At 39.1% G+C, this 25111-nt stretch overlaps 1 protein-coding gene across 6 annotated transcripts in view; it reads left to right on the forward strand.

Moving 5' to 3' along the window:
* Nucleotides 1-1932: 1932 nt before the first annotated feature.
* The window catches only part of RAD18 (RAD18 E3 ubiquitin protein ligase), a 113143-nt gene continuing 89964 nt past the window's right edge, over nucleotides 1933-25111 (forward strand). For 5 of the 6 annotated variants that reach the window (XR_824206.1, XM_010828407.1, XM_010828408.1 and 2 more), the window contains exons 1-5: nucleotides 1933-2054; nucleotides 5276-5357; nucleotides 12775-12836; nucleotides 14046-14116; nucleotides 22158-22495. Coding sequence is in view for 5 of the 6 variants with exons in the window: in XM_010828407.1 (XP_010826709.1) it covers nucleotides 2004-2054; nucleotides 5276-5357; nucleotides 12775-12836; nucleotides 14046-14116; nucleotides 22158-22495 (604 nt within the window). In the remaining variant the exon portion in view is untranslated. Of the gene's footprint in view, nucleotides 2055-5275; nucleotides 5358-12774; nucleotides 12837-14045; nucleotides 14117-22157; nucleotides 22496-25111 lie in introns of those variants that run through there. The other variant, XM_010828412.1, reaches the window with a different exon arrangement.

The following is a 25111-nucleotide window of genomic DNA, read 5'->3' on the forward strand; positions in this document are numbered from 1 at the left end:
GTTAAGTCCTTCCTCTTCCACTTCCAAGTGCTGCTGCTAAGTTGCTTCAGTCGTGTCCGACTCTGTGCGACTCCATAGACGGCAGCCCATCAGGCTCCTCCATCCCTGGGATTCTCCAGGCAAGAACACTGGAGTGGGTTGCCATTTCTTTCTCCAGTGCATGAAAGTGAAAAGTGAAAGCGAAGTCGCTCAGTCGTGTCCGACTCTTAGCGACACCATGGACTGCAGCCCACCAGGCTCCTTTGTCCATGGGGTTTGCCAGGCAAGAGTACTGGAGTGGGGTGCCATTGCCTTCTCCACCACTTACTAGCAGAATTCCCTAAGTCAGTTAATCTGTATATTTCCCTTTCCTCATTTGATTGGAGTGAGTCTGAAATAAGTCAATATGTGTAAAAACATCTAGGACAGTACTTTGTATACAAGGGCCCCATAAGTGTCAGCTATTATTATAAAGGATATTAAAGTCCTCTGTCCAAATGCTGTTAATATCATTACTGCCCAGTGAGTCTTTGGGCATAGACTGAGAAAAATCAAGTACATCTCTGGCTCAATTAAGTACAAACTCTGGTCAGAGTTTCTTATGAAGAGGGTCCAGAGTAGTGAAGCCTTAACCTGTCTGAGCCTCAGTGTCTTTGTCTTTAAAATGCCAATGGCAGCCTCACTTCTGCCTACTTCAGAGGGAAGCTGTGACTGGCCAATGGTAAACACTTCAAAAAATGATTGCAGGAATGGATGCATGGACCACATGTGGTCAGGCAGTGGAAAGCCACAGGGGTCTTCCTGAGCAATATAATATAACTATGCTGACTTGCTGCCCATGAGACCTCATGTGAGAGGCACACGTCAGGCAGCCTATCTATGAGTGCTGAGTTGAGCAGACAGTCTGGGTGATGTGCTGGTCGGTGCTTCATGTTTGGATAACAAGCACTCATACTCACTTGGTGAGAGTATAAATGTATTGGTTCAGCCTTTTTGGAAAGTCATACGGTGCTCGCTATTGTGGTGTCAAAAGAGCACACAAATTGACTCAGTAGTTCCATTTACAGGAAATTATCCACAGATATTCTGGTTCAGGTATGCTAAGATTTATATAGATAATGTGTTCATTGCAACTGTTTGTAAAAATGAAAAACTGGCAACAACCTAAATGGTTGTCAGATGGGCATAGGTAAATAAATTGTCTACATCTGCATTACGGACTACATAGCTAGTAAAAGGAATGAGGTATATCTACATGTATTAACATGGAGAAGTCTCAGGATGTCTGTAAGCAAACAGAAAAATTCAAGTTGACAGAGGTGTGCATTTAATAATATTTGTGGGAAAAATCCTGTATCTCCGTTTCTGCACAGGAAATATTTGGAAGGCTATGCTCCAAAGTTAAGATGTTAAATTAGGTTAACCATCCTACGAGAGAAAAGAACTCCTATTTTAAGTCCAGAGGCTCTTTTGTAGCCTGGTCAAAGACATTGTGTAACTCAAAGAAACTCTATTCACTTTTTCTGAGCCGAAGCTTTCTCCTGCGTAAACTAATACTGATAATACTTACCTCGCAATGTTGTGATGGAGTGAGATGGAGAAATGGATGTGAAAACCCCGGCTCTGAGCAGGAACAGATCTTTACGGCAATCAGAGAGGGCGACCGAGAGGAGGCATGAGCCTAGACTTGGAAAGGTTTGGCAAGGCCTGGATGAGGTTTGATTCTAGGCTGTCTTTTTCTAAAATTCAACAGACATTCATTTAGTAAGGTGCACTACAAAACCCGCCTGCGGGCTTTTTAACCACACAGGTGCGCACACAGCCGTTGTGGGAGCCTGGCGCTTGAGCAATAAGATCTTTGGCTGCTCTCCTCCCACGTACTGCAACTCCCAGCATGCTCTGCAAACGCGTCAGGCGCGTCGCGGACTGATGACGTAGCTCGGTAGCGCGGGGAATTTCGAGTGGCTGAGGAGAGCGGGAGACCAGCGCGTAGCGGACCCCCGTCAGTTTCTTTAGAGGAGACCATGGACTCCCTGGCCGAGCCCCGGTGGCCTCCGGCCCTGGCAGTCATGAAGGTGAGTGCCTTGGGGAGGTCGGGGCCGTCTGGGCGACCGCGAGAGGCCAGCCCCACCTTGAGGAGGAGAAAAAACCGGGCGCCAGCGGCCAGCTGGGCCAGGATACTCGGCTCTGCCCCGCTGCTTGCCCTCGCGTGACGCTGGGCCTGTTTCCTCCTCTGGCAAGTGCCGGGAACAGGCCTCGGTCACTGATGGTGAGCCGAGATTGGCCGTCGTATTGAACGAGATACTCTGCGGTTCAGTCACAACAACAACAATGATCCTGAGAGAAACATTACTCCTAACTGTGGAAATGACAGTGACACCTAATCTTTTCTCAGGGCTCACGGCGTGTCAAGTATTATGTAAACTCTCCCAGTACTTTAGTGGAGAATCTCCCACAGTGACACCCGACAGAGTTTGGGTGGATCTTGCTTCAAAAAACATTTATTTAATCACCTAGCAAAGCAGGTGGCCTCCTTTACATTTCCTTTCATTTCTTTTAATTACGCTCAAGAAGCCTAGTGCTAATTTACGTTCAGTCCTCCCTAACTGTGTTCTAACTCTTAACTCTTATACATCTCTTTCTCTCTCAATCTGGATTCTCGCTTAGACTCGCTTAGACCAGCCTTTCATTTTATTGAAGTCTTTTACTATTAAATAACATTGATTTTTGCTCCATGGACAATAGTGGTGAGGCCTGGATTCCTACAGTGTTTGATCGAGAGCGAATACACTGTGCTGTACTAGCTAAGAATCAGTTGCCTGGTTTTTCTCCTTATTCTGTGATTATTTCAGTGTGTGACTGAGCAGGATCACGTTCTCCTTCTGTTGCTCCGTTTTAACTAGGAATTATGGTATCTGCCCCACTCACTCATAAGATGAGTTTGAGGATAAAGTGAAAGGACTTGAAAGAGGTGAATATCTGCTGTCATCAGTGTCATCTGAAATGCCTGGTGACTTGAGATCACCCCATAGTGAAAAGCTGACATCGTGGAAGGATTTTGGAAAGCTGTGGTTCTGCGTTTGTGGTGGCCTTGGCACCAGTGTACAGTGGAGAAAAGCATATATTGAGTTCCAGTGGTTGTGTGTTTAACTAGTCTCTGCCTCCTATTTAACTGTGTGACCTTGATTCAGTTACTTAACTTCGATGAGCCTGAATTTCTTCAACTATAAACTGGAGACAGAAATAGTTCATATAATTGGTTAAATGAGTTGATGTATGTGGGTGGGGATCCTGTTTGGTTTATTCCCGGTGCCTAACACAATGCCTGGCACGTCGTGGACGCTCAAAAATTATTTGCTTATTGATTGAAGGTTTTTTTGTTGTTTAGTCGCTAATTCGTATGTGACTCTTTTGTGACCCCATGAGCTATAGCCAGTCAGGCTCCTCTGTCCATGGGATTTCCCAGGCAAGAATACTGGAGTGGGTTGTTATTCCAGGGACAAAGAATTAGCTGTTTCCTGAAGTAGCTCTATTTGGAGTTCTTTCTTATAGTGAATAGAAATCAAACCCCAAATCCATAATTCCTAACTGAGGATCCATGGAAAAACTTTGGTGTTTGGAATTATTGATATATTGTTTTCTGTATGTATTTTTTTTAAAGAAGAGAATTCATAATTTTCATTTATTTTTCAAAGGGATCCGTGATCCAGAAAACTTAAGAACCATTGCTCGAATGATTCAGTCTTCTCACCTAGTCTGTACTTCCAACTTCTACTTTCTCTAAGTTGAGGAAATCTTAGGGCATCCACTGAACTGGACGTTTGTACAGGAATGTTATAGCTCATCGGATGTGGTGTCACCTTCCACGGATCTTGCTCAGCACATCTGGCAGAACCACTCCTCTAGGAGAGGATGGCAATAGTGAAGGAAGCAAATAGACCAGGTGCCAGGTCTTTGGCTTCTGGTTCTGCCTCTGCTCTTAACTGATTTTCAGCACAGTCCTCTAGCTTTTTGCATCTAGATTACCACCCAAAATAATTGTAGATTTGGGCATTTGAATGTTTATTTCTCTGAGTTTATTGTTCCAGGAATTTGTTTTTGACAGATTATAGATGTTTGTTTGTAGATAGTAGAACAAATTAAAATTTAGGGTAGGATAAAGGAGAAAATGAAAGTTATGTAGCATCCTACTATCCAGAGAGAACCACTGTTTAATATTTTCTCTTATCGTCCTTCAGTTCTTCTCACGTCTGCTTATACACACACATACTCACAATGTGTATATGTATTTAAAATTTGGAATCACCATGGAGTCAACTTCTTGGATTTGACTCCATTTGTAATCTCTATAGGCTTCATCTGTAAAATTGGCATACGGATGCTATAGACCTCCTAAGACTATTAAACTACATAGTTCTGTTGTTATGTATTATTATTGTATATTTGTTCTCAAATTAATCTTTTTGTCTGTACTTTTAAATTTGGGCTTTCCAGGTGGTAAAGAATCCACCTGCCAAGCAGGAGAAGTGGGTTCGATCCTTGGGTCTGGAAGATCCCTTGGAGAAGGAAATGGCAACCCACTCCAGTATTCTTGTCTGGGAAATCCCATGGACAGAGGAGCCTGGCGGGCTACAGTTCATGGGGTCACAAAGAATTGGACATGAATTAGCAACTAACAACAACTTTTAAATTTAGGTCAGACACTCACATGTTTCAAAAAGTATGTGAAACAACGACTTGCCTGGTGGTGGAGCAGGTAAGACTCCACCGTGTGGTACCACGCAGAAGGCACTAGGCTGACAGGCAGCAGGGAAACCGGAAGTTTAGTCCTGATTGACTGATGTGCACCGTGCAGTAGCCTGCTCTGGATGCACGTGGACGCATTTGTGAAGCAAGGGTTTTAATTGGATACTTTCTGATGTTTGTCTGTGGTATTCCCTGATTTTGGGACCTTTCACCAGCAGTGACTGTAGGCCGGGGAGTGGGGTCTGAAGAGGAGAAGGCTTGGGATAGAAGCTGGAAACACATGGCAAGTAGAATAAGAATAGAGTAGGCCTCTTTTTTGTAAAGGGCTGGCAATATGGAGTGGGAATCTGAATAAGTCATATGGAGGAGGATTTTCTCTACCTTGCAGTTTACATGGACTTAACTTTTAAATTTATATATATGACACAGAAGTATTATTAACTTGTTTTTTTAGGGGATGGAGAAAGAATTCTGTGGCAGATGTTCCAAATGGCAGATGTTCCAATCTTGGTGGCTTTCTGATAGGTATATATGTATTTTTGTATTTCAGAAAGTAGATGATTTGCTGCGGTGTGGAATTTGCTTTGAATATTTCAACATTGCAATGATGATTCCTCAGTGTTCACATAACTGTAAGTATGTATTGTTTCTCTGAGTTAGAAAAATGTGATTTTTACATAAAGTAGTGTTAATTTGACACCAAAGATAAGTACATATATTTATTATTTAAGTACACTTTTAACCTCTCTGTCTTGAAGTTTTTGGAAGGTCTTTCCACTATCTCCGTCTTGGATACTTTTATGCCTTTTATAACATTTATGGGAATGAAGATTTTGATCACTATATGTGGTTATTTGTCCAGCACTTTTTAGATTTTAAATTTCATAATTTTTGTTTTTGACAGAGTAAGAGATAGGTGGTTCAACCAACTAGTCCTTGGTGTATAATTTTAAAGTTTAAAAACCCTGGTGGATGAGTTTTCCCACTGAAGAGTATTACAGACAGTTTTATCACTTAACTTGCTTTGTGATGGTGGAAAGACTCAGGTATTGAAATGTGTCTGTACTTCTCTTTGTGAGTCTAGTATGTATGCATCTTTTATACTGTAGTTTGATGTATTTAGTACACAGGGGTGCACCTGTCCTGTTGAGTATCTGGGTGTGCAGTTTATGGCTTATCTAGGCAATGGCACCCTACTCCAGTACTCTTGCCTGGAAAATCTCATGAACGGAGGAGCCTGGTAGGCTGCAGTCCATAGAGTCGCTAGAGTCCAACATGACTGGGCGACTGCACTTTCACTTTTCACTTTCATTCATTGGAGAAGGAAATGGCAACCCACTCCAGTGTTCTTGCCTGGAGAATCCCAGGGACGGGGAAGCCTGGTGGGCTCCCGTCTATGGGGTCACACAGAGTCGGACACAACTGAAGCGACTTAGCAGTAGCAGCAGCTGGCTTATGATCTTTCTTATTCTCTGTCTTTGAGTTGGTTTGTGTTGGAAAGTTAAAAAAAATTTAGGCTTAAAAATGGCTTTAATGGGTAGTAGTAGCAGCAGCAGCAGCAGTAGCTTTGGTGGAAAAGTTTCCATAAAGAAGACATATGGTAGCAACATGAGCACGAGAGATAAGCTAAGCTTGACTAGCTCTTCACTTAAACTAGGTGGGTGAGTTTGCAAATGCCCGTCATTTCTTCAAATGTGAAACTCCAGAGAGTAGTTTCTGCCTTAGGAGATGGTTGGGAGAGTCAGATGTAGCGAGTCCAAGGTTTGGCACATTATAGGGCCTTAATAAGTCTTAGTTTCCTTCTAGGGTGGATTCATATTAGGAACCAACAGAAGTTTTGGGGATTGTTTCTAAATCTGTATTAAAATCTTCTTGATTCAGATATAATTTACATGTAATGAAAGGCATCTATTTCAAGTGTGCAGTAAAGTGTACAAGTGAGTTTCAACAAATGTTTATACCATATAACAATTACGGTTAAGCTTGAACATTTCTGTCACTAGATAGAGTTCTTTCCATGTCAGTCAATATGGCCCCAGGGAATTTACATGTGGGTCTGTTTCTGGGTTCTCCTCTGTTCTATTGTTCTTTATGTCTATATCCTTGTGCCAGAATTACACTGTCTTAATTATTGTAGCCTTTTTAGTAAGTCTTCAAGTCAGGTATTGTTGCTACTCCAACTTTGTTTTTCTTTATCAACATTGTTTTGGTTCTTTTAGGATCTTTGCATTTTGTATGCATTTTCATATAAATTTTAGAATCAGATTGTCAGTTTCTTTCCAAAAAAAGCCTGCTGGGATGTTTACTGTGAAGTAAAGTTGCTCAGTTGTGTCCGACCTTTTGTGACCCTGTGGACTGTAGCCTACCAGGCTCCTCTGTCCATGGGACTTTCCAAGCAAGAGTACTGGAGTGGGTTGCCATTTCCTGATTGCACTAAATCTAGAGATCCATTTGAGGATAATTAATATGCAATTTATGGGGTCATAGAGTCGAACACGACTGAGCGACTGAACTGAACTGAACATCTTAATGGTGTTGTCTTCAGTATATCATCTTTTGCTTCTTCTTATATCTGTGGTACTGCACAGCCTCTGGAACTGCAGCAAACTGCTCAGCTGTCTTTTGTTCCTGGTGGCCCCCAGGCATCCATCAGCACTCTGAGTCAGGCAAAGTAGAAGCAGTCCCTCAGGCAGTCTCTGGAGAAGCTGAGATACTGGTCGCATCTTTCTCTCTTCTCTTTGATTCCAAAGGAGAAGCCACTGAGCTGTATGAGCCTCCATCTGTACTGTGGGTCCTCTGGAGCAGCGGCCCTGCTCTTTTCTCTTCTCCTTAGTCTCTTTCATATTCTACCTTCTGGAGTAAGTCTGTTCAGTGCTATGGGTTGGGTGAGATAGAAACAAGTCTCTTAGGCAGCTTGCTGTAAAGTGGGAATGTTGGATGCATGTTCTTCCCTAAAGAGAAGCTGAGAGCTGGGAATTCTTCCTTTTTACTCCCAGGGGAGGAGTAATGGTGAATGATTGAGTCCTCATCCAAACCTTTGTTCTCAGTGACTCTGACCTGGTTCTTTTTCTTATCAGTGCTTTGATTCAGGCATGGTGGAAACCAGTTCCTGGGGCAGCCCCATGAGAAGTCTGAACATTTCATCTGTGATTCAGTCTTCGCTCTCTCTCCTTCCCCTGGGAAAAGCTGGGAGTTGTGAGTCTCCCTCTGATTATATGGTGCTGAGCCAAGGATAGGAACTCTGGCAAGTGAGGGCCACATATTTCCTACCAGCTTTGATGTGGCTGATTTTGTGCTTGTCTTGGGGTATGTGAGCATCTGAACTGGTATCCATATTTCTCACAAAGGGAGTTGGTTTCTGTCTTGTTGATTTGTATTACCATGGGGAAAACAGTGGCTGGCTTCCTGTTCTGCCGTCTTTCTGACATCATCCACTCGCTCTGGCTAATCTACTCTCACACTAAGGTATGATGCTCTGGGGTATCTACTCAACGCTCAAGTGTTTAATGAGGTTTCTGCAAACCAGCTGCTAGAAATTTTATGAACTCTTGGCCCTTTGTTACCACTCCAGTTATGGTTCTTTCCCTGGAAGTTGATCTTTATCTGGCCTCATGGATCCCTGTATATGTGCAGATTTAAGTTCAGACATAGAATTGAGTAGATATGTAGGCATGTTTCTGGAGGTCTTTACATATATGTAGCTTCTTTCTTTTTGGTACTCTGCTGTGTGAATTATAGCTGCGTGGATTGCCCTGAACTCTGATCTTTGTTTTCTCAGCTAGCAAGACTGATGGGCCTTTGGCTTTCCTTCCTGTGCTATGGTCAAGAAATTGCCTATGGGCAGGTATCTTGGGCTGTGGTAGAACTTCTCTCATTTCTATAGTTGTCCAAAGTCTGAAAGTAGAGAGTTTTTTTCATATTTCCCCCCAGTATTTTAGTTGTTTGGTAGAAGGAGAGTGACTTTGTATATTGGTTACTTTCTCTTGGACAGACATGGAAGTCTACTCTGTAGATTTTAATTATGTCATTTTAGGGAAGAAAGATGACTTTTTAAATGAATTGCGTGAGCCCTACTTAGCTGAAAAACTGGTCTTTACTTCCATTCTCTTTTTTTCTTGTTTCTTTGTCACATACAGTTATCACTGATGTCATTCTTTATCTAAGAAGTCGGTGGAGAGTACTTCCAATAATGATAATTTATTTTATGAGTGGTTATTTTTCATACTCTACCTGTCATGATTCAGTAAGCTTTTCTACTAATCACCCATTGTCACAGGTTCCCTCAAGACTAAAAGTTGCTCTGGGTCTATAATTGTGTTAATGACACAAAAGCCCCCAGAGCTTAGTAGAAGCCAAACTTAGCTGTCATGTTCTGCTGTCATCCTGGATTGACTGGAATTAGTGACTCAGAATCCTAGCCACTTTGCTGGTGCTTAAACATGTCAGGATTTGTCTTTTTAAATTCTTTTATGCTGTTTTCCTATGTGTAGCCTTTTCATTATGGGTAACAAACACTACATTTGCATATCTGCTGCTATTAAGGTTTGAGTGAGGTGCAGTGGCAGAATGTGGGGCAATTAAATTGATCCAAATTCATGTTGTTAAAGAATACTTTTGCGGGGAGAGGGCCTGGGTTTACTCCAATCCATAAAACACCATTAAATGAGAAATGTTCTCACTAATAGATTGATCTGCTCAAGTGCCAGTTTGCTTTGCACTTGCTCAGTTTTTCTGACTTGATAGTGGGAGATGCTCAAATGTTTACTGCTAGATGAAATCATTGGGTTTAGGTACTATTAAATTACCACTATTTTAGAGATGAACCAGCAGTCATTTTTCTTTTCCTTTTGTGAATTTTGACTCACTAAATTAATTGAGGCTTATATTGGAATAAAAAGCAATTTAATTTTACTAAAAAAAAAATGAAATGTGATGTGTTCCATTTATTGACGTTTGCTCAATTAAGAGGTAATGTAATATTCTTTCAGACAAATAATCAGTGTTATTCTTCTTTTTCATTCTTATGAGGCAGCATTGTGAAATAAGACGGGGAAGAAGAGAGATAGTTACATATACGGAAAGGACATGCAATTATGCAGAACCACACTTACAGACGGAGAGGGCAATGGCATCCCACTCCAGTACTCTTGCCTGGAAAATCCCATGGATGGAGGAACCTAGTAGGCTGCAGTCCATGGGGTTGCTGAGGGTTGGACATGACTGAGCGACTTCACTTTCACTTTTCACTTTCATGCACTGGAGAAGGAAATGGCACCCCACTCCAGTGTTCTTGCCTGGAGAATCCCAGGGACGGCGGAGCCTGGTGGGCTGCCGTCTATGGGGTCGCACGTCAATGGGGTCGCACAGAGTCGCACACGACTGAAGCGACTTAGCAGCAGCAGCACACTTACAGAAATGCTGGAGTGCTGGTCGTTAGTTGAAAGAATGTTATTCTCTTATCAGCTCACTGGTCAACTTAACACTGGAATTGGAGGCAGAGGCCAGCCAGCTTTCCTCAGCTTTGAAAGGATCTCCTATTCCTTTCAAACTTGGAACTGGATTTTCTCTTTTTTTTTTTGACTTTATTTATTTTTTTAGATCTGTTCCTGTTACTTTATTTATTTATTTTTTAACTTTACAATATTGTATTGGTTTTGCCATATATCAACATGAATCTGCCACAGGTATACACGTGTTCCACATCCTGAACCCTCCTCCCTCCCCGTACCATCCCCCTGGGTCGTCCCAGTGCACCAGCCCCAAGCATCCAGCATCGTGCATCGAACCTGGACTGGCAACTCCATGGATTTTCTCTTTTTTAATTGGATACTTCAAAATTATTTTTGAGATGGTTTATTTTCTCATAAAATCCTTAAGATCACATGCCAAAGGGTTTGGTTTAAGTTTTAGAAACTTGATTTTTATTGTCAGGATGCTACTGCGCTCTTCTGATACATAAAAGCCAGCAGACGGCTGTATCCTGCTGGAGATGAGAAATACCTCCTTCCCTGGGCTTGCTTGTTTCTGTGAAGCTACCCTTTATTTCATTGTTTTACTCTTCCCTCCCCCACCCTATACACATGACTCACAGTTGAGCTTTGTGGGTGGAAAAACAAACTACACAGGTGATTTAAATAAAGCCACCTAGGAATACATGGTTCGAAGGCCTTCAGCTGCTCTACTTTGAAATATGGTTGCTCACTGGAGAATAAATTATGCTGGTCTGCAGTTCACCAGCACATATTTGATAGTAGACTTGGAAGTTGAAAGTAAGCCAAGGGCTTCATCTACTTTGGACTAGTGTCTGGTCTCCATATTTCAGAAGAAAACACATATCAGATTATGCAGAAGAGGAAGATGTGGCCTCATTTTACATACCCTAGTACATGTGGAGGTACTGATTAGATACTTATTGGTACTATATAGGTATATAAAATAAGTATGTGTTATAAGCAGGTTATAATATTTTAAATAATTAGTTAGAAGTATGTTAAAAGCATGGACTCCGGTACTTGCCTTTGCCACCTATTAACTCCATGATCTTGGGCAAGTTGGCTAAGCTCTATGCTGTGTTTTCCTTCTCATAAAATGGGATTCAGAGCTGCTGTAATGATTGAAAGTGTTAATACATTTACCATGCTTATAACTGAGCACGCAGTAAGTGCACAATGTTATGTTAATGAAATTGCTAATATTTGTCTCTTTTCTTTTGACTTACCATAAAGTTTCTTATGGTTCAACCTAGTAACAAAAACATATTAATTTTTAAAAAATAATTGTTATTCAATCAGAATCACGTATTATGGATGTGATTTATTGGTCACAATTCATTGATTCAGTATGACTGGGGATAGAGCCTATTAGACCACTTCACTAAGGGGTCTGTGTGTGTGTGTGTGTGTGTTAGTCACTCAGTCATGTCTGACTTTTTGCAACTCCATGGACTGTAGCCCTCCAGGCTCCTCTGTCCATGGGATTTTCGAGGCAAGAATACTGGAGTGGGTTGCCATTCCCTTCTCCAGGGGATCTTCCTGACCCGGGGATTAAACTTGGGTGTCCCGCATTGCAGGCAGATTCTTTACTGCCTGAGCCACTATGGATCCCCTTCACTAAAGTGAATTTGTGCTATTAGCACATTAGCTACTAGTACAGTACCATTCAATTTGCCAGGTTTTGGGAGATAATTTTACACTGCCTTGGGTGTGAAGAATTGAGTTCATGCCAGTTTCTACTTAAATTGTTAAAACTTAGTACATTGTCCTTAATACACTGAATTGTATGTAATTGCCTCACTGCTTTCCTTGAGGTCAAAAACCTTTCCTTATAACAGTGCTTGCTACAAAAGTGTTTGTTAAATGCAGGATGAAGGACCTTATTTACAGAGTTAGAATGTAGAAATCCCTAATTTGATAATCTGGTATATATTATTTCTTAACATATGTATAGATCTTGTTTCAAAATTTATATTTTAGAATGCTAGGCAGGAGATATCTGACCTGTTTATACAAAACTATCCTAGTTCTTAACTTATGTTTCCTTCATTTTACAAATGGAAGATACAGAGAGAGATACATGTTGCTTATAGAGTTGTGATGTGCTAGGGACTCAGGATTACTATTATTTGATATGTATTGCTTTCCCAAGAATGCTACTAAGTCATATTTGCAACTGTGTGTAGTTAGAGTCCATGTACTAGAATTTTAAGATTATAATGATAGACCTTAGATGGTGGAAATATTCTAGGGCTTAAATCAACTTGTTAGAAGTTGAAAGTGAAAGTGAAGTCGCTCAGTGTCTGACTCTTTGCAGTCCCATGGACTGTAGCCCACCAGACTCCTCCATCCGTGGAATTTTCTAGGGAAAGTTACTGGAGTGGGTTGCCATTCCCTTCTCCAGGTGATCTTCCTGACCCAGGGATCAAACCCGGGTCTCCCGCATTGCAAGTAGATGCTTTACCGTCTGAGCCACCATGTAAATACATTAGAAGTTAGGTTCCAATATTATTATACAGCTTAACTAATTGATTATGTTGCATTTGTGTTTTTGCAGACTGTTCTCTTTGTATAAGAAAATTTCTGTCCTATAAAACACAATGTCCAACTTGTTGTGTGGTGAGTTTTTTCCTTTTCTTTTTTTCCTTTAAAGCTAACTGATTGGTGCAGATATTGCTGCTTTATGTATACACATAAGCCATGGGAAGATGCATGATTATTGAATTAAGCTATATCAAAAACATTTTCAGAAAAGACTTCTAAAATACATGTATGGAGAACTGGGCTTTGTTCAACTGTTTATTAAGATTTCTGATAACCTAAATGTTTTTTAGGAAGAAAAAGCTAATTTTAAGATCAGGATATAGCACACTTTAAATTTATGAACTATGTTTTTTATGGCTCCTCATTTTTTAAAAATTTCTCAACTTGGGTAGAAAATCTGATGGAAGGATCATTTATTTGCAAAGGATTGATATTGTAGTATTTGTGCAGCAGGCAGAGATTTAGTTTAACTGGCCCCTTACCTCTTGCCCAAATCAGACCTTCAGGGAAAACACCAGAAAATTTGTTAAAGTTTTCGAAACATTTCATGTAGTTGAAATAGGTGTAGGTGAAAAGTTGTAGGTAAAAAGGTAAAGGAAATGGAGGTAGGAGTAAAGAAAGAAAAAGTAGTAGTAGAATCTGGTGGAAAGGACATTGGGGCTAGTTAAAGGGTTTCGGTTCTAGTTTGGTAGGTCGTTGGTGTCAGGATGTCATTGAATTCACTCTGCTTTCAAGGCTAATCTCATTACAACAACTAGGGATGTTGCTGTCCTCAAGGTGGTATCATCACTGAGATTAACTGTATGCAAAATATTCATGCTATTCATTATTCATGCTAAATAACTACGGGTTTATTGTTTTCCTCTTGCATTCCTGAACACCATTCTTGTTTTTAAAGTCTCTGAGCACCTCAGTCTCCTCCTGCATTACTGCTTAAAAGAGCATCTCTGTTCTTTGAAGGAGAAATTTTGAGGGAAACAGTGCTGCCATTTTGAAGAAGGATTCTTGCTCATATTAGGTTTTATTTTAGGCAGTACAGAGTGCATATGTTTTTATCAGATGCTTCGGAGAGTTTTGAATCAGACTTCCAGTCAGCAGATAGTGATTCACTGTTTTAAAATTCCATATTAGTATGAGATAAATGAACTTTATTTTGAGGCTTTCCTGGAAGACTTAGTGGGATGAGGAGTCTCAGGAGGATGGGGCACACATTTTCAAAAATGAGATTATGACAAGTTAATTATTGTTGCTAACCTTTTTCCATCTGTTGTTTTTCTTTTCTAGACAGTCACAGAGCCTGATCTGAAAAATAACCGTGTTTTAGATGAACTGGTAAAAAACTTGAATTTTGCACGGTATGATTTAATTTTGTGACTAATCCCTAACTGCTTTTGCCTTTGATATGTGTTCCTCCCTTTGCTCTTTGAACTTTTGAGGATTAGGGAATGCAGTGTTGCATATTTAGGGGTAAAAGAAAGGATGCGACCATAGTCGTTAATCACATGTGAACAATCTGATCATAATAAGAGTCTCTTCCTTTACTTAACAGAAAGTCTCCTGTATGAAAAACAAGTTAGAATGTAAATTTGGGCACTTACTTTTGAGTAGTTCAGAAATGCTTCAGCTTCATCTTTTGTTTTTTTGTGCCCAGCATTAGAATCAGCTAGGTTCCCAAGGAGCCCTGGTTCCTTTCATTGGGGAATGGTATTTAGAAATCAGGATCTGGAGCTGGGTATGCTCATTATTACTGGGGTGCCATTGCTTCTAAACCCTCTCAGTGGACAGAGCTGGGTGGCATATGCATGGGTATGTGTACACACATAAATGTATTACGGTTTCTGTGTCTGTTATATGTTAATCCACTAATCCTTACTGTGATTTGCTCAGCATGTATAAAATGATGTGTAACGTGAGATATGTCATTGCTGGTGCTCTATGATGTGTAGCTTTACTTCTTAACTGTCAAATGCATGATGGTGTTTAGTGAGTGGTCACCCAGAGGAATTTTAAAAGGCATGGTTTATCAGATGATATGTTGACTTACTTTTAATCATTCAAGCCAAGCAAGAAATTTTAGTAGAACTGTACTGTGTTTAGTTAATGGCTAGGTGGCTACATACTTAAGTTCAATGACTTCCAAGCTTGTTGGAATATTCTTAGAGGTATATTACATTGCTCCCAGAACTGTAAAGAAATTTCTTTCAATAGAATTGCAAGTTTATTCATTGGTTTGCATCCTAAAGATGATTAGATTTACTCCTTTGAACTTGCCTAATGTGGCATTCTAGAAATTGACTAGCTGGTTATTTCCTTAAGCAAAGTCATGAGAAGATGGTATACTTTCCTAGATTAAGACACTCTGAGATTCTCTGATGCTCATAATTAAAGTGATAGCTTTTCTCCTTTTTATCTATTTATTTTGAGCTGTGCTGGGTCTTCGTTGCTGCACAGGCTTTCTCTAGTTGTGGTGAGCGGGGACTACTCTAGTTGCAGTGTGTGGACTTCTCATTGTGATGGCCTCTCTTGTTGTGGAGCACTGGCTTCTTGGGTGCACAGTCTTCAGTAGTTGTGGCACGTGAGCTTAATAGTTGCAGTTCCGGGACTCCAGGGCACAGGCTATTTAATAGTTGTGGTGCGTGGGCTTAGTTGCTCCACAGCATGTGGGATCTTCCTGAACCAAGGATTGAACTCATGTCTCCTGCATTGGCAGTCAGATTCTTTACCACTGAGCCATCCAGGAAGTCCTGCTTTTCTTATTTCAAAGTCCTTCATCAGTTAGATTTTGAAGTCAATGAGAAAAGATGGAGCTGTATATTTAGAAACGAACTGATTGGGGATTAAAAAAGAAAAGGAATTGATGGACTGTTTGCTTTTTCCTCATATGGTAAAATTGTATCTCATGGGTTCTTTTTTTCCTCAACTGGTATTGAAAGCTTAACAACCTCCCTGCTAGGAAACAGGGAGTGTTACAAAGAACAGCCTCTGTTTGTTGAAGAGAAGTTATCGGGTTCATAGATCCTTTGGTAACTTAAAGGGAAGCCTTGGAATGATTGCAGTCTCTTCTCTCCTCCCTGAAGAAACAGGGTATTTAAGTATTCTTTATAGTGGATTTGGTGAGGTAGGAAGCATTCTCTGTAGATTTGGGATGGATTTTATCATTTGCTTCTCCATTTGCCTTCTTGGAATTGCCTCATGGTGAACTTTTCTTGGACATTTGTCATATCTAAAGTGCTTAATTTGCAAAATTAGTAGGGGTACAATTCAAGCTATTCAGTTTCATTACTTGTTTGAAATCTTGATTAAGATCAGTGAGGGAGGAAGTTTAATTTTATGAATAAAATGTAAGATATTTATAGTTTGTTAATTTTATTTCTTCCTCTCTTTCCCATCTATCATTGCCATTTTATGATATTATGATTTTTAAAAATTTAATCTTCTAAACCAAATACCAAAAGAGTATTAGAAATAATTCCAAAGGTTTTTGGGAACAGGGCTGACATGCAGATCTTATATTTTCTTCTTTTACCTTTTATTTTCAAGGAACAAGTTTGTTCCCCCCAGTGATTCTGTTTTATTTAAAATAACACTCTTAAGAAATTGTTTTATTTATATACAACATTTAGAATATATTTATTAGATTTTTAAATACAGATTTAGAATGTATTTATTTGGAAATTTATTTAGAATGTTGTTGTCTAAGTGGAACTTTATTCTTGACCTAAGTAAGAAAATGTTGTTTTTGTATTTTTGCATAGCAGCCAGTCTGCATGTGTATTATAATTTTTACAGCTTCAGCATGTAGAGCATCATTTATTGCTTTGGTTTGTCCACTGTTGAGGTATGAATTTTTCTCCAGGTGCTTATTTCAAGTTTAAAAATTTAAACAAAGAGGATGTACAATATAATTTCACCTTTCCTTATAGTATAGTTTAAAGCAGACTGAGTTTGGATTCAGGCAGAACTAGGTTTCCATCTTGGCCCTACTTGATTTTTTTTTTTAATTGTATTTTATTTTTAACTGGAGGATAATTACAATATTGTGATGGTTGCTGCCATACATCAGCACAGACTTCAGACCCTACTAGTTTTGATATGAGTGTGATCAAGATATTAATCCTTTTTAGCTTCTTTTCTACATCTGAAAGATGGGAATAATATTCTGGACACTTTGAGAAATTGCTGTAAGGATTAGAAATGAAGAGATATATTAAAAGATACCCAGCATAGTACTGTATCTGAAACACAGGAACCTAAGAAACTGTTCCTATCATTACTGTCCTATATGTTTTATGTATTTATATTGTGTTGCTCTGATAGATGTATGTGCACACCCTGTGGAGCTGATGAGAACTCGTGCTTGGTGGGCCTCTGCCTGTTTAACCAAATGGTCCCAGGTTGCATGTCCTGGATTATAACAAGTATTTACAGGGACTTGGACTAGTTACCAAAGTCCATGGATTTGATTGCATGGGTTTTATGACTGCCCATGTTTACCCAGAGACCTGTTTTCACTTTTGATTCTTAGCCACATTTTGGAAAGGTGAAGTTATTGTATAGTTAACTAACAGGCAAGATTTTCCTGTATTTTATTGAGTCACAATTATTTTGAAAGTCCACAATTCATCCACTTTGAATGTTAGTGATGAATGCTGTGAGGTGTTGTAATGCCAACTCAATTTAATATATAGGAATAATGGAAATTGAAGGAAAGATTAGCAATTCAACTTTAAATATCAGTTTTGGAATTAATATTTTCACACAGCTCATTTTTAAGTTATGTAAATTGCCATAAACAGTCTCATGGTTTTATAAATACCAATTATACGTTCATGGCTTCCAGATTTATGGCTGGAAGCCATGAATGGCTTCTCAGCTAGATCTCTTTCCAAGATATCAGCCTCGTGTATCCAACTGCTTATCTCACTTACCTCTGCTTGGACCTCTTAAAACCAAAACTAAACTCTGGTTCCCTCTGCTGCCCCCACAAACCTCATTCCCAATCTGCTGCTCCACAGTCTTCCTTTTCTTAGTAAATGGCAGCTCCCTCCTTTAATTTGCTTAGGCCAAAAAGTCATTCTTGACCCCTCTCTTTCACCCTCACTCTGTTGTTTCATCAGTAAATCCCATTGGCTCTATCTTTGCTGTCGCTGCAGAATCTGACAACTTTCCCTCACTGTGCCAACATTATCCTCTCCCAGCCAGCGTCAGCCTCAGTACGGTGATAACTTCTTAGTGGCCTTCTTAACTCTTCTTTTGTCCTCTTTCAGTTCTTTTAGGGACAGAAACCTAAGTGATCCTTGAAAATAAAAAGTAGGTCATACAGCATGTTGTTCAGAGGTAGTTTCCTGTCTCATTGAAGTAAAAACTGTTTGTCTCTGAGGGAGTCCTCCCGGCCCTACAGGGCAGGCTCCCAGACTTATTCACCTGCTTGTCTCCGCTTGGGTCATTCTGCTCCAGTCACAGTGACCTCTCCCTGCTTCTCAAACATGGTGATCACACTCTGGTCTTAGAGACTTTGTACTTAAAAAGTGAAACAGTGTTTCCCTAGATGTTCACATCCTTGAATTCTCCACTTTCTCTGGACTCTGTTTTTCATAGGCATCTTCTCAGTGAGATCTTCTGTGACCATCCTGTAAAGAGTATCATCCCCTCCTCATTGTCGGCTTCCTTTTTTTTCTCCCCCTATATATAGTACTTTTTACCTATGTTGAGAGTGTCTATTCTCTGTTCCTTTACTATAGTGTAAGATTCATAAGGATATAGAAACTGTTTTGTTCTCTCTGATTTGCACTGCTGAAATTAGCAGGAACATGGAAAAGTTAATGAATTTTGACTTTAGCATGAAGCATAACATTATTATTGCCATGGTGCCACTCTCTGCCATGTTCTTTTTTTGGCATGTGTTGAAATAAGAGAGCAAATTGGAAGAGTAAGATGAATCTGGATTGTGAATAAAAACAAAAAGGAGTTCTCTCTAGGATAGACACTTTGCTGAAATGTGTACCCTTGTAGTAGCTTGGAAGTGATTTATAAGTGACCGTTTTATCCAGCAGTTGAATAAGTGTGCCTTTTACTTAGTTATAATGAGATGAAAGCTTTTCTGAGAATCTTCTTTGAACCAAACCCAGATCCTAGAAGAGAAAGACTTGTAACGATTGCAGTTCTTTATTTTTACTTTATTTCTGTTTCCTCACAAAGATGTATTTTCTTTGTAGGAATGTTTTTAATTATATCTGAATCTCTTTAATATATACTACTACTCTTCAAGTTTCTGTTTGTTTCTTTGTTGGCTTTGGTGAGTAGTCTTTTTCAAGGAATTTGTCCATTTCATCTAAAATTATAACTTTATTGGTATGAAGTATCTATAATATCCTCTTATTATCTTTGAATTTCTGTGGGGGTTTTAGATATCTCCTTTTAATTCTTTGCTTTTGTGTTTTGTATTTTCACTCATTTTTCTTGCTTGTTCTTGCTAGGGCTTTCCTAATTTTGTTCATTTTTTCACAGAACCAGCTTTTGGCTTTACCAATTTTCTTTTGTATGTTTACTTTTTCACTAGTATCTGTTATTACTATCTTCTTTGGGTGTAATTTGCTGTTAATTTCCTAACCTTTTATATTGGAAATTTAGGACATTGATTTTCAGTTTTTCTATTAACTTATAAATTGTTCACTAATGACTGTTTTGGTGAACCCCAAAGCTGTGGTTCAATTCAGAATATTTTCTGATCTTCATTGTTGTTTGACTTAAGGAATTATTTAGAAGTGTGGTGCTTCATTTCTTAACATTTGGAGATTTTCTAGTTATTTTTTCATTATTGAGTTTCATGTGAATTCACAGTGGTCACAGAAGATACACTAAATTATTTCATTCCTTGTAAATTTCTTGAGATTTACTTTATGGCCCAGAACATGGTCTATGCTATTGAATGTGCCCTGTATACTTGAGAATATTGTATATTCTCCATTGGTGAGATATGATGTTTTTAATTTGTTAATTGTATCAATTTGGTTAATTGGATTGGTTCAGATCTTCTGTATTTTTACTGATTCTTGTCTGTTTTGTTGGAGTGGTGTGTTTAAATGCATACGCACTTTTATTTAAGCCAGCAATTATTGTGAACTGGCTATATCTCTTTTTAGTTCTGTCAATTTTTGCTTTATACATTTGAAGCTATGCTATGAAATGAATAAAGTTTATGAGTTTATGGCTTCTGATTAAATTGATCATTTTGTCAAGGTGAGAGGCACCTCTTTCTCAATGCTTTTGCCTTAATATCTATTTTGTCTGTTGTTAGTGTTGTCACATTGACTTTCTTTTGATTTGTATTTATTTACGTGGTACATCTTTTCTCATCCTTTTTCCCCTAATCTTTCTGCATCTTTTTAAAATGGTTTCTTTTAAATAGTATATAGTTGTATTTTATTTTATTTTTTAATCTAGTCTGACAAGTTTTGTCTTTCAGTTGGAGTATGTATGTATCATTGTATTTAATTGGTTACAGTAATATTTTTGCATTATTTAATTCCTCTTTTTTACTGTTTTGAGTTATTTTACTTCCATGTATGTTATAAATTCCCTAAGACATTGCTAGTGTATTTTAAAAGTCAATACTGTTGTGTTTAGCCACATATTTTCTTTTTCTGGAGCTGTTGATTCTTGTTGACACTTTATATGCTTCTATCTATAATCATTTTCTCTGTGCTCAGGAACAGTTCTTGCAGTATTTCTTGTCCGCTGATGAGGAGTTCTTATAGCTTTTGTTTGCTTGAGAATGTATTTTGCTTTCATTCTGGAAGAATATTTTCAATAGGAATAGGATTCAGTTTGATTTTTTACCTACTTTTAAGATGTCATTCTGTTATCTTTTTTCTTCTCTAGTCTTTGTTGACAAGTCAATGATATTTCTTACTGTTATTTCCTTAGAGCCATTGTTCTTAACTGGGAATGATTTTGCTTTCTTTTTACCTCTTTCTCCAGGAAACATTTGGTAATGTCTGGACATGTTTTGGTTGTCCTAGTCTGAAGTTAGGGGGATTATGCTATTGATATATCTATAAGGCACAGAACAGTCTCTACAGCAAAAAATTATTTGACTCAGTATTGGTAATGCCAAGGTTGAGGAACTGTGCCTTAGAGGTAGTATATCTTATTTTTCTGTGGTTGTTTAAAAGATTTTCTCTGTATTTTTTTCAGTAGTTTGGTTATGTTTGCCTAGATTTCATTTTCTTTGTTTATCCTTTTGGGATGGATTTTAATTCCCTCTTAGAGTATACATTATTTTATTCATTTGTCTATTTTTTCTTTTTTCTTTAACATATTGGTCAGAGTTCTTTTGAAATTCTTCTAATGCTACTCAGATCACTTCTGGATCTGCTTCTAATGACTATTTTGTCTCTTGGTTAGTGGATAATGTCTTCTTTGCATGCCTAGTAATTTTTAAATATGTGTTGAATATTATGAATGAAATGTTATAGAGGCTGTGAATTGTCTTCCTTTGAAAGATGTTGAATTTTGTTCTGACAGGCAGTTAAATTTCTAGCTCTTCACTTATTCCGTCAAGGCCTGGTTTAATTTCTGTTAGATTTGCTGTTTCACTTTTGTTTCTATTTCTAGAGGAGGATCCTTCTTCTTAAGGTACAGCCTTTGTGGGGTTTCAGCTGAATGTCTAGAATCTTTACCAGAGTCTCCCAAGTTTGGCTGGGCTCAGATTCCAACAGTTTCCCTGTACTGACCTTGAGAATCTCAGCTTCATGACATCTGCTTCCTGTCAGGTCTTCTGTGACTTCGTCTTATGCTTCTGCAGCCCTGGAGATGATCAGTAATTAAGGAGCATTTCTCAGCAGATTTTTAGGGTATTTTGTGGCTACTCCCTGCTCAGCACCCTGTGCCTCCAGTCCTAGCATCCTTTGTCCAGAGCTCTAATCTCTATTCCCTCTACCCAGAGAGATCAGTGGTCCCTGTTTTGACTTTAATACCCAACTCCCAGAGCATGCTTCCATGGGAAATTCTTGTGGAAATGATGGATCACCTCAAGTTTCTCTTCTGTCTCAGGGATAGTAGCCTTGTGTTGATTATAGATCATGCTTATAAATGGTTTTGTATGTTTTGTTGAAATTTTAAAGTTACTTGTGATTGGAGAGTAAGTCTCATACAGGCTATTCTCCATGGCCAGAATCTCAGGTCCCTTTGTTATCTTTTATAGACAGATTAACTGCTTTTAAAGTCAGGTTTATTGCTTTGTATTTTATTCTAGAAGAAACACTGGTTGCCATTATGCAGTAAGTTCTGTATTTCACAGAAACAAATGTTAATTGAGAAAACAGCTTATGTCGGTTAAGTTGTGTATATGTAAGCTGACATCTTTATTATCTGTTGTGTTTTCTCTGCTTCAAGGAATCATCTGTTGCAGTTTGCCTTAGAGTCACCACCCATCTCTGCTGCTTCCTCCTCTTCAAAGAATCTGGCCACCAAAACAGACACCGCTGTAGCCTTCAGACATTCATTAAAACAAGGAAGCAAGTTAATGGAGAATTTCTTGATCAGAGAAAGTGGTGGTTCTGCGTCAGAGTTGTTGATAAAAGAGAATGAAAGCAAATTAAGCCCTCCGAAAAAGTTGAGCTCTCCTGCGAAGACAAGAGGGACTCCTTCCGCAGTAAAGTCAGCTCCAGGTTCCTCAGAGGACAGTGTTCTTGAGACACCCTCTACATCAGCCTTGAAACAAGTTACTAAAGGTAGGAAATTATTTTCACATGTTTTATTTTCTTAGTGGAAACCTTCCTATCCCACATGTTATAATAAATAAGCAGGATTTTTGCGGGGAAATGATGGGAAAGGGCAGACCTCGTAACAGCCTCGCACATGGATGGAGGCAGTGCTTCCAGATACGTTTTCTTTCTCATAGAATAGGAATTCAGGCTGATGGCAGGAAAAACTAAGCATTTTTAGTTAGTTTATGCTTCACATATGGCTTTGTGTTTTTCAGCTTTTCTTCCCCCTCTCATCCTTCATATCAGCTCCAGTTTAATATTGAAGAGCTCTTTTTATCTTATTATATCATCACTTGAATATTTCCAAGCTGTTTTGACTGGCATTTATAGCCTTGGACAGTTTGACTGCTACCCTGCCTGTCCATCCTTGTTTCTCATCTCTCCCTCTCAAAAATCCTTCTGCTATAGCCAAGCTGATCTCCCCTTTATTCCTTGAAAACGCTCAGGGATTAAAAACCTATAGCCTGTCACCTGTTTTTATAAACAAGGCCTGACTGGAACACAACCATGCCCATTTGTTTACCTGTTGTCTTCAGCTGTTTTCATGCTAATGACTTAGTTTGTTGATTGGGTCAGAGACCACCTGGCCCCCAAAAGCCTGAATCTTTGTTCCCTGAGCCTTGACTGAAAATGTCTGCCAACCCCATTCCACCTTTCCAGACTCTGTGTAGGTCTAACCATTCTTCAGTTATGTTATATAGTATCGGTCTTTCACATCACTAAAGTGTGGCAGCACTTGTTTTCTGGACAGTTTGCTTAACTTTTTGATGACTAGGTCAACTTGTTTAACCTCTTGTTTCCATATCTTATTGGCAGTGAAGTTCAGAATACCTTTTAGGCAGAAACTCTGTCTTAGACGTCTTTGGTATACCCGTACCACACATAGTGCAGGGCTGTTAGTGGTTACTAAACTTAGGTTGAAATTAATTCGTTAGTACTTGAGTGTTTACATTTCATATAGATACGTGAATTTTTCACTTGTATTTCCTAGCATATTTTATCTTTGGTCAGTTTTTGATCAATTGACAGTTTTTATTGTAGTGTTTTTAAGTGGATATCATTTTTCCCTGAGCAGAACTTGAATTCTTAGAGTGAACCCATAGCATATAAAGTAGATAAAGTTTGCTTTGCTCCATTAAAGTGGAGATGGAGGGCCTCACCTCCCCTACATCCCTGCCTGTTATCCATGGTGGCCTCTAGGCCCTGAGGCACCTCCAAAGGTCCCTGGAGCCCTATCAGTTTCAGAATGATTGTGTTTCTGCTTTTTAATGCTACACTTATATAGGCATACCTTGGAGAAATTGTGGGTTTGGTTCTGCAATGGGACCAATACCACAATAAAGTGAGTCAGTTGAACTTTCTTGTTTCCCAGTGTGTATAAATATTATATTTATGCTATACTGTAGTCTGTTATGTATGCAGTAGCGTTATATCTAAAAAAAATGTATACACCTTAATTTAAAAATACTTTATTGCTTAAAAATGCTGACAGTCTCACTCTTCACCAAAGAAGGCAAGAGTAGGAGAAAAGACAGTTTCTTCAGCAAGTGGTGTTGGGATAGCTGGACAGCCACATGTAAATCAGTGAAATTAGAACACACCCTCACACTGTACACAAGAGTAATTTCAAAATGTTTTGAGGACTTAAATATGAAACACGACACCATAAAACTCCTAGAAGAGAAAGTAGGTAAAATGTACTAGTTTTCCTAAGTCAGTCTCTCAGGGCAGTAGAAATAAAAGCAAAGACAAACAAATGGGACCTAATCAAATTTATAAGCTTTTGCACAGCAAAGGAAATCATAAACAAAGCAAATAGACAACCTGTGGACTAGGGGAAAATATTTCCAGGTGATGCAACCAATAAGAGCTTAATTTCCAACATATACAAACTGCTCATAAAACTCAATAACAAAAAACAAACAACTGGATCAATAAATGGGCAGAAGAGCTAAATAGGAATTTCCCTGAAGAAGACATACAGATGGCCAGTAGGCACATGAAAAGATGTTCAAAATGGCTTATTGCTCAGTTCAATTCAGTCACTCAGTCATGTCTGACTCTTTGGGACCCCATGGACTGCAGCACGCCAGGCTTCCCTGTCCATCACCAACTCCTGGAGCTTGCTCAAATTCATGTCCATTGAGTTGGTGATGCCATCCAACCATCTCATCCTCTGTCGTCCCCTTCTCCTCCTGCCCCCAATCCCTCCCAGCATCAGAGTCTTTTCCAATGAGTCAACTCTTCGCATGAGGTGGCCAAAGTACTGGAGTTTCAGCTTTAGCATCATTCCTTCCAAAGACATCCCAAGGCTGATCTCCTTCAGAATGGACTGGTTGGATCTCCTTGCAGTCCAAGGGACTCTCAAGAGTCTTCTCCAACACCACAGTTCAAAAGCATCAATTCTTTGGCACTCAGCTTTCTTTATAGTCCAACTCTCACATCCATACATGACCACTGGAAAAACCATAGCTTTGACTCTACAGACCTTTGTTGACAAAGTAATGTCTCTGCTTTTTAATATGCTGTCTAGGTTGATCATAACTTTTCTTCCAAGGAGCAAGCATCTTTTAATTTCAT

The sequence above is a fragment of the Bison bison genome, unplaced genomic scaffold, assembly GCF_000754665.1.
Source record: "Bison bison bison isolate TAMUID 2011002044 unplaced genomic scaffold, Bison_UMD1.0 scf7180017864492, whole genome shotgun sequence".
Taxonomy (NCBI): Eukaryota; Metazoa; Chordata; class Mammalia; order Artiodactyla; family Bovidae; genus Bison; species Bison bison.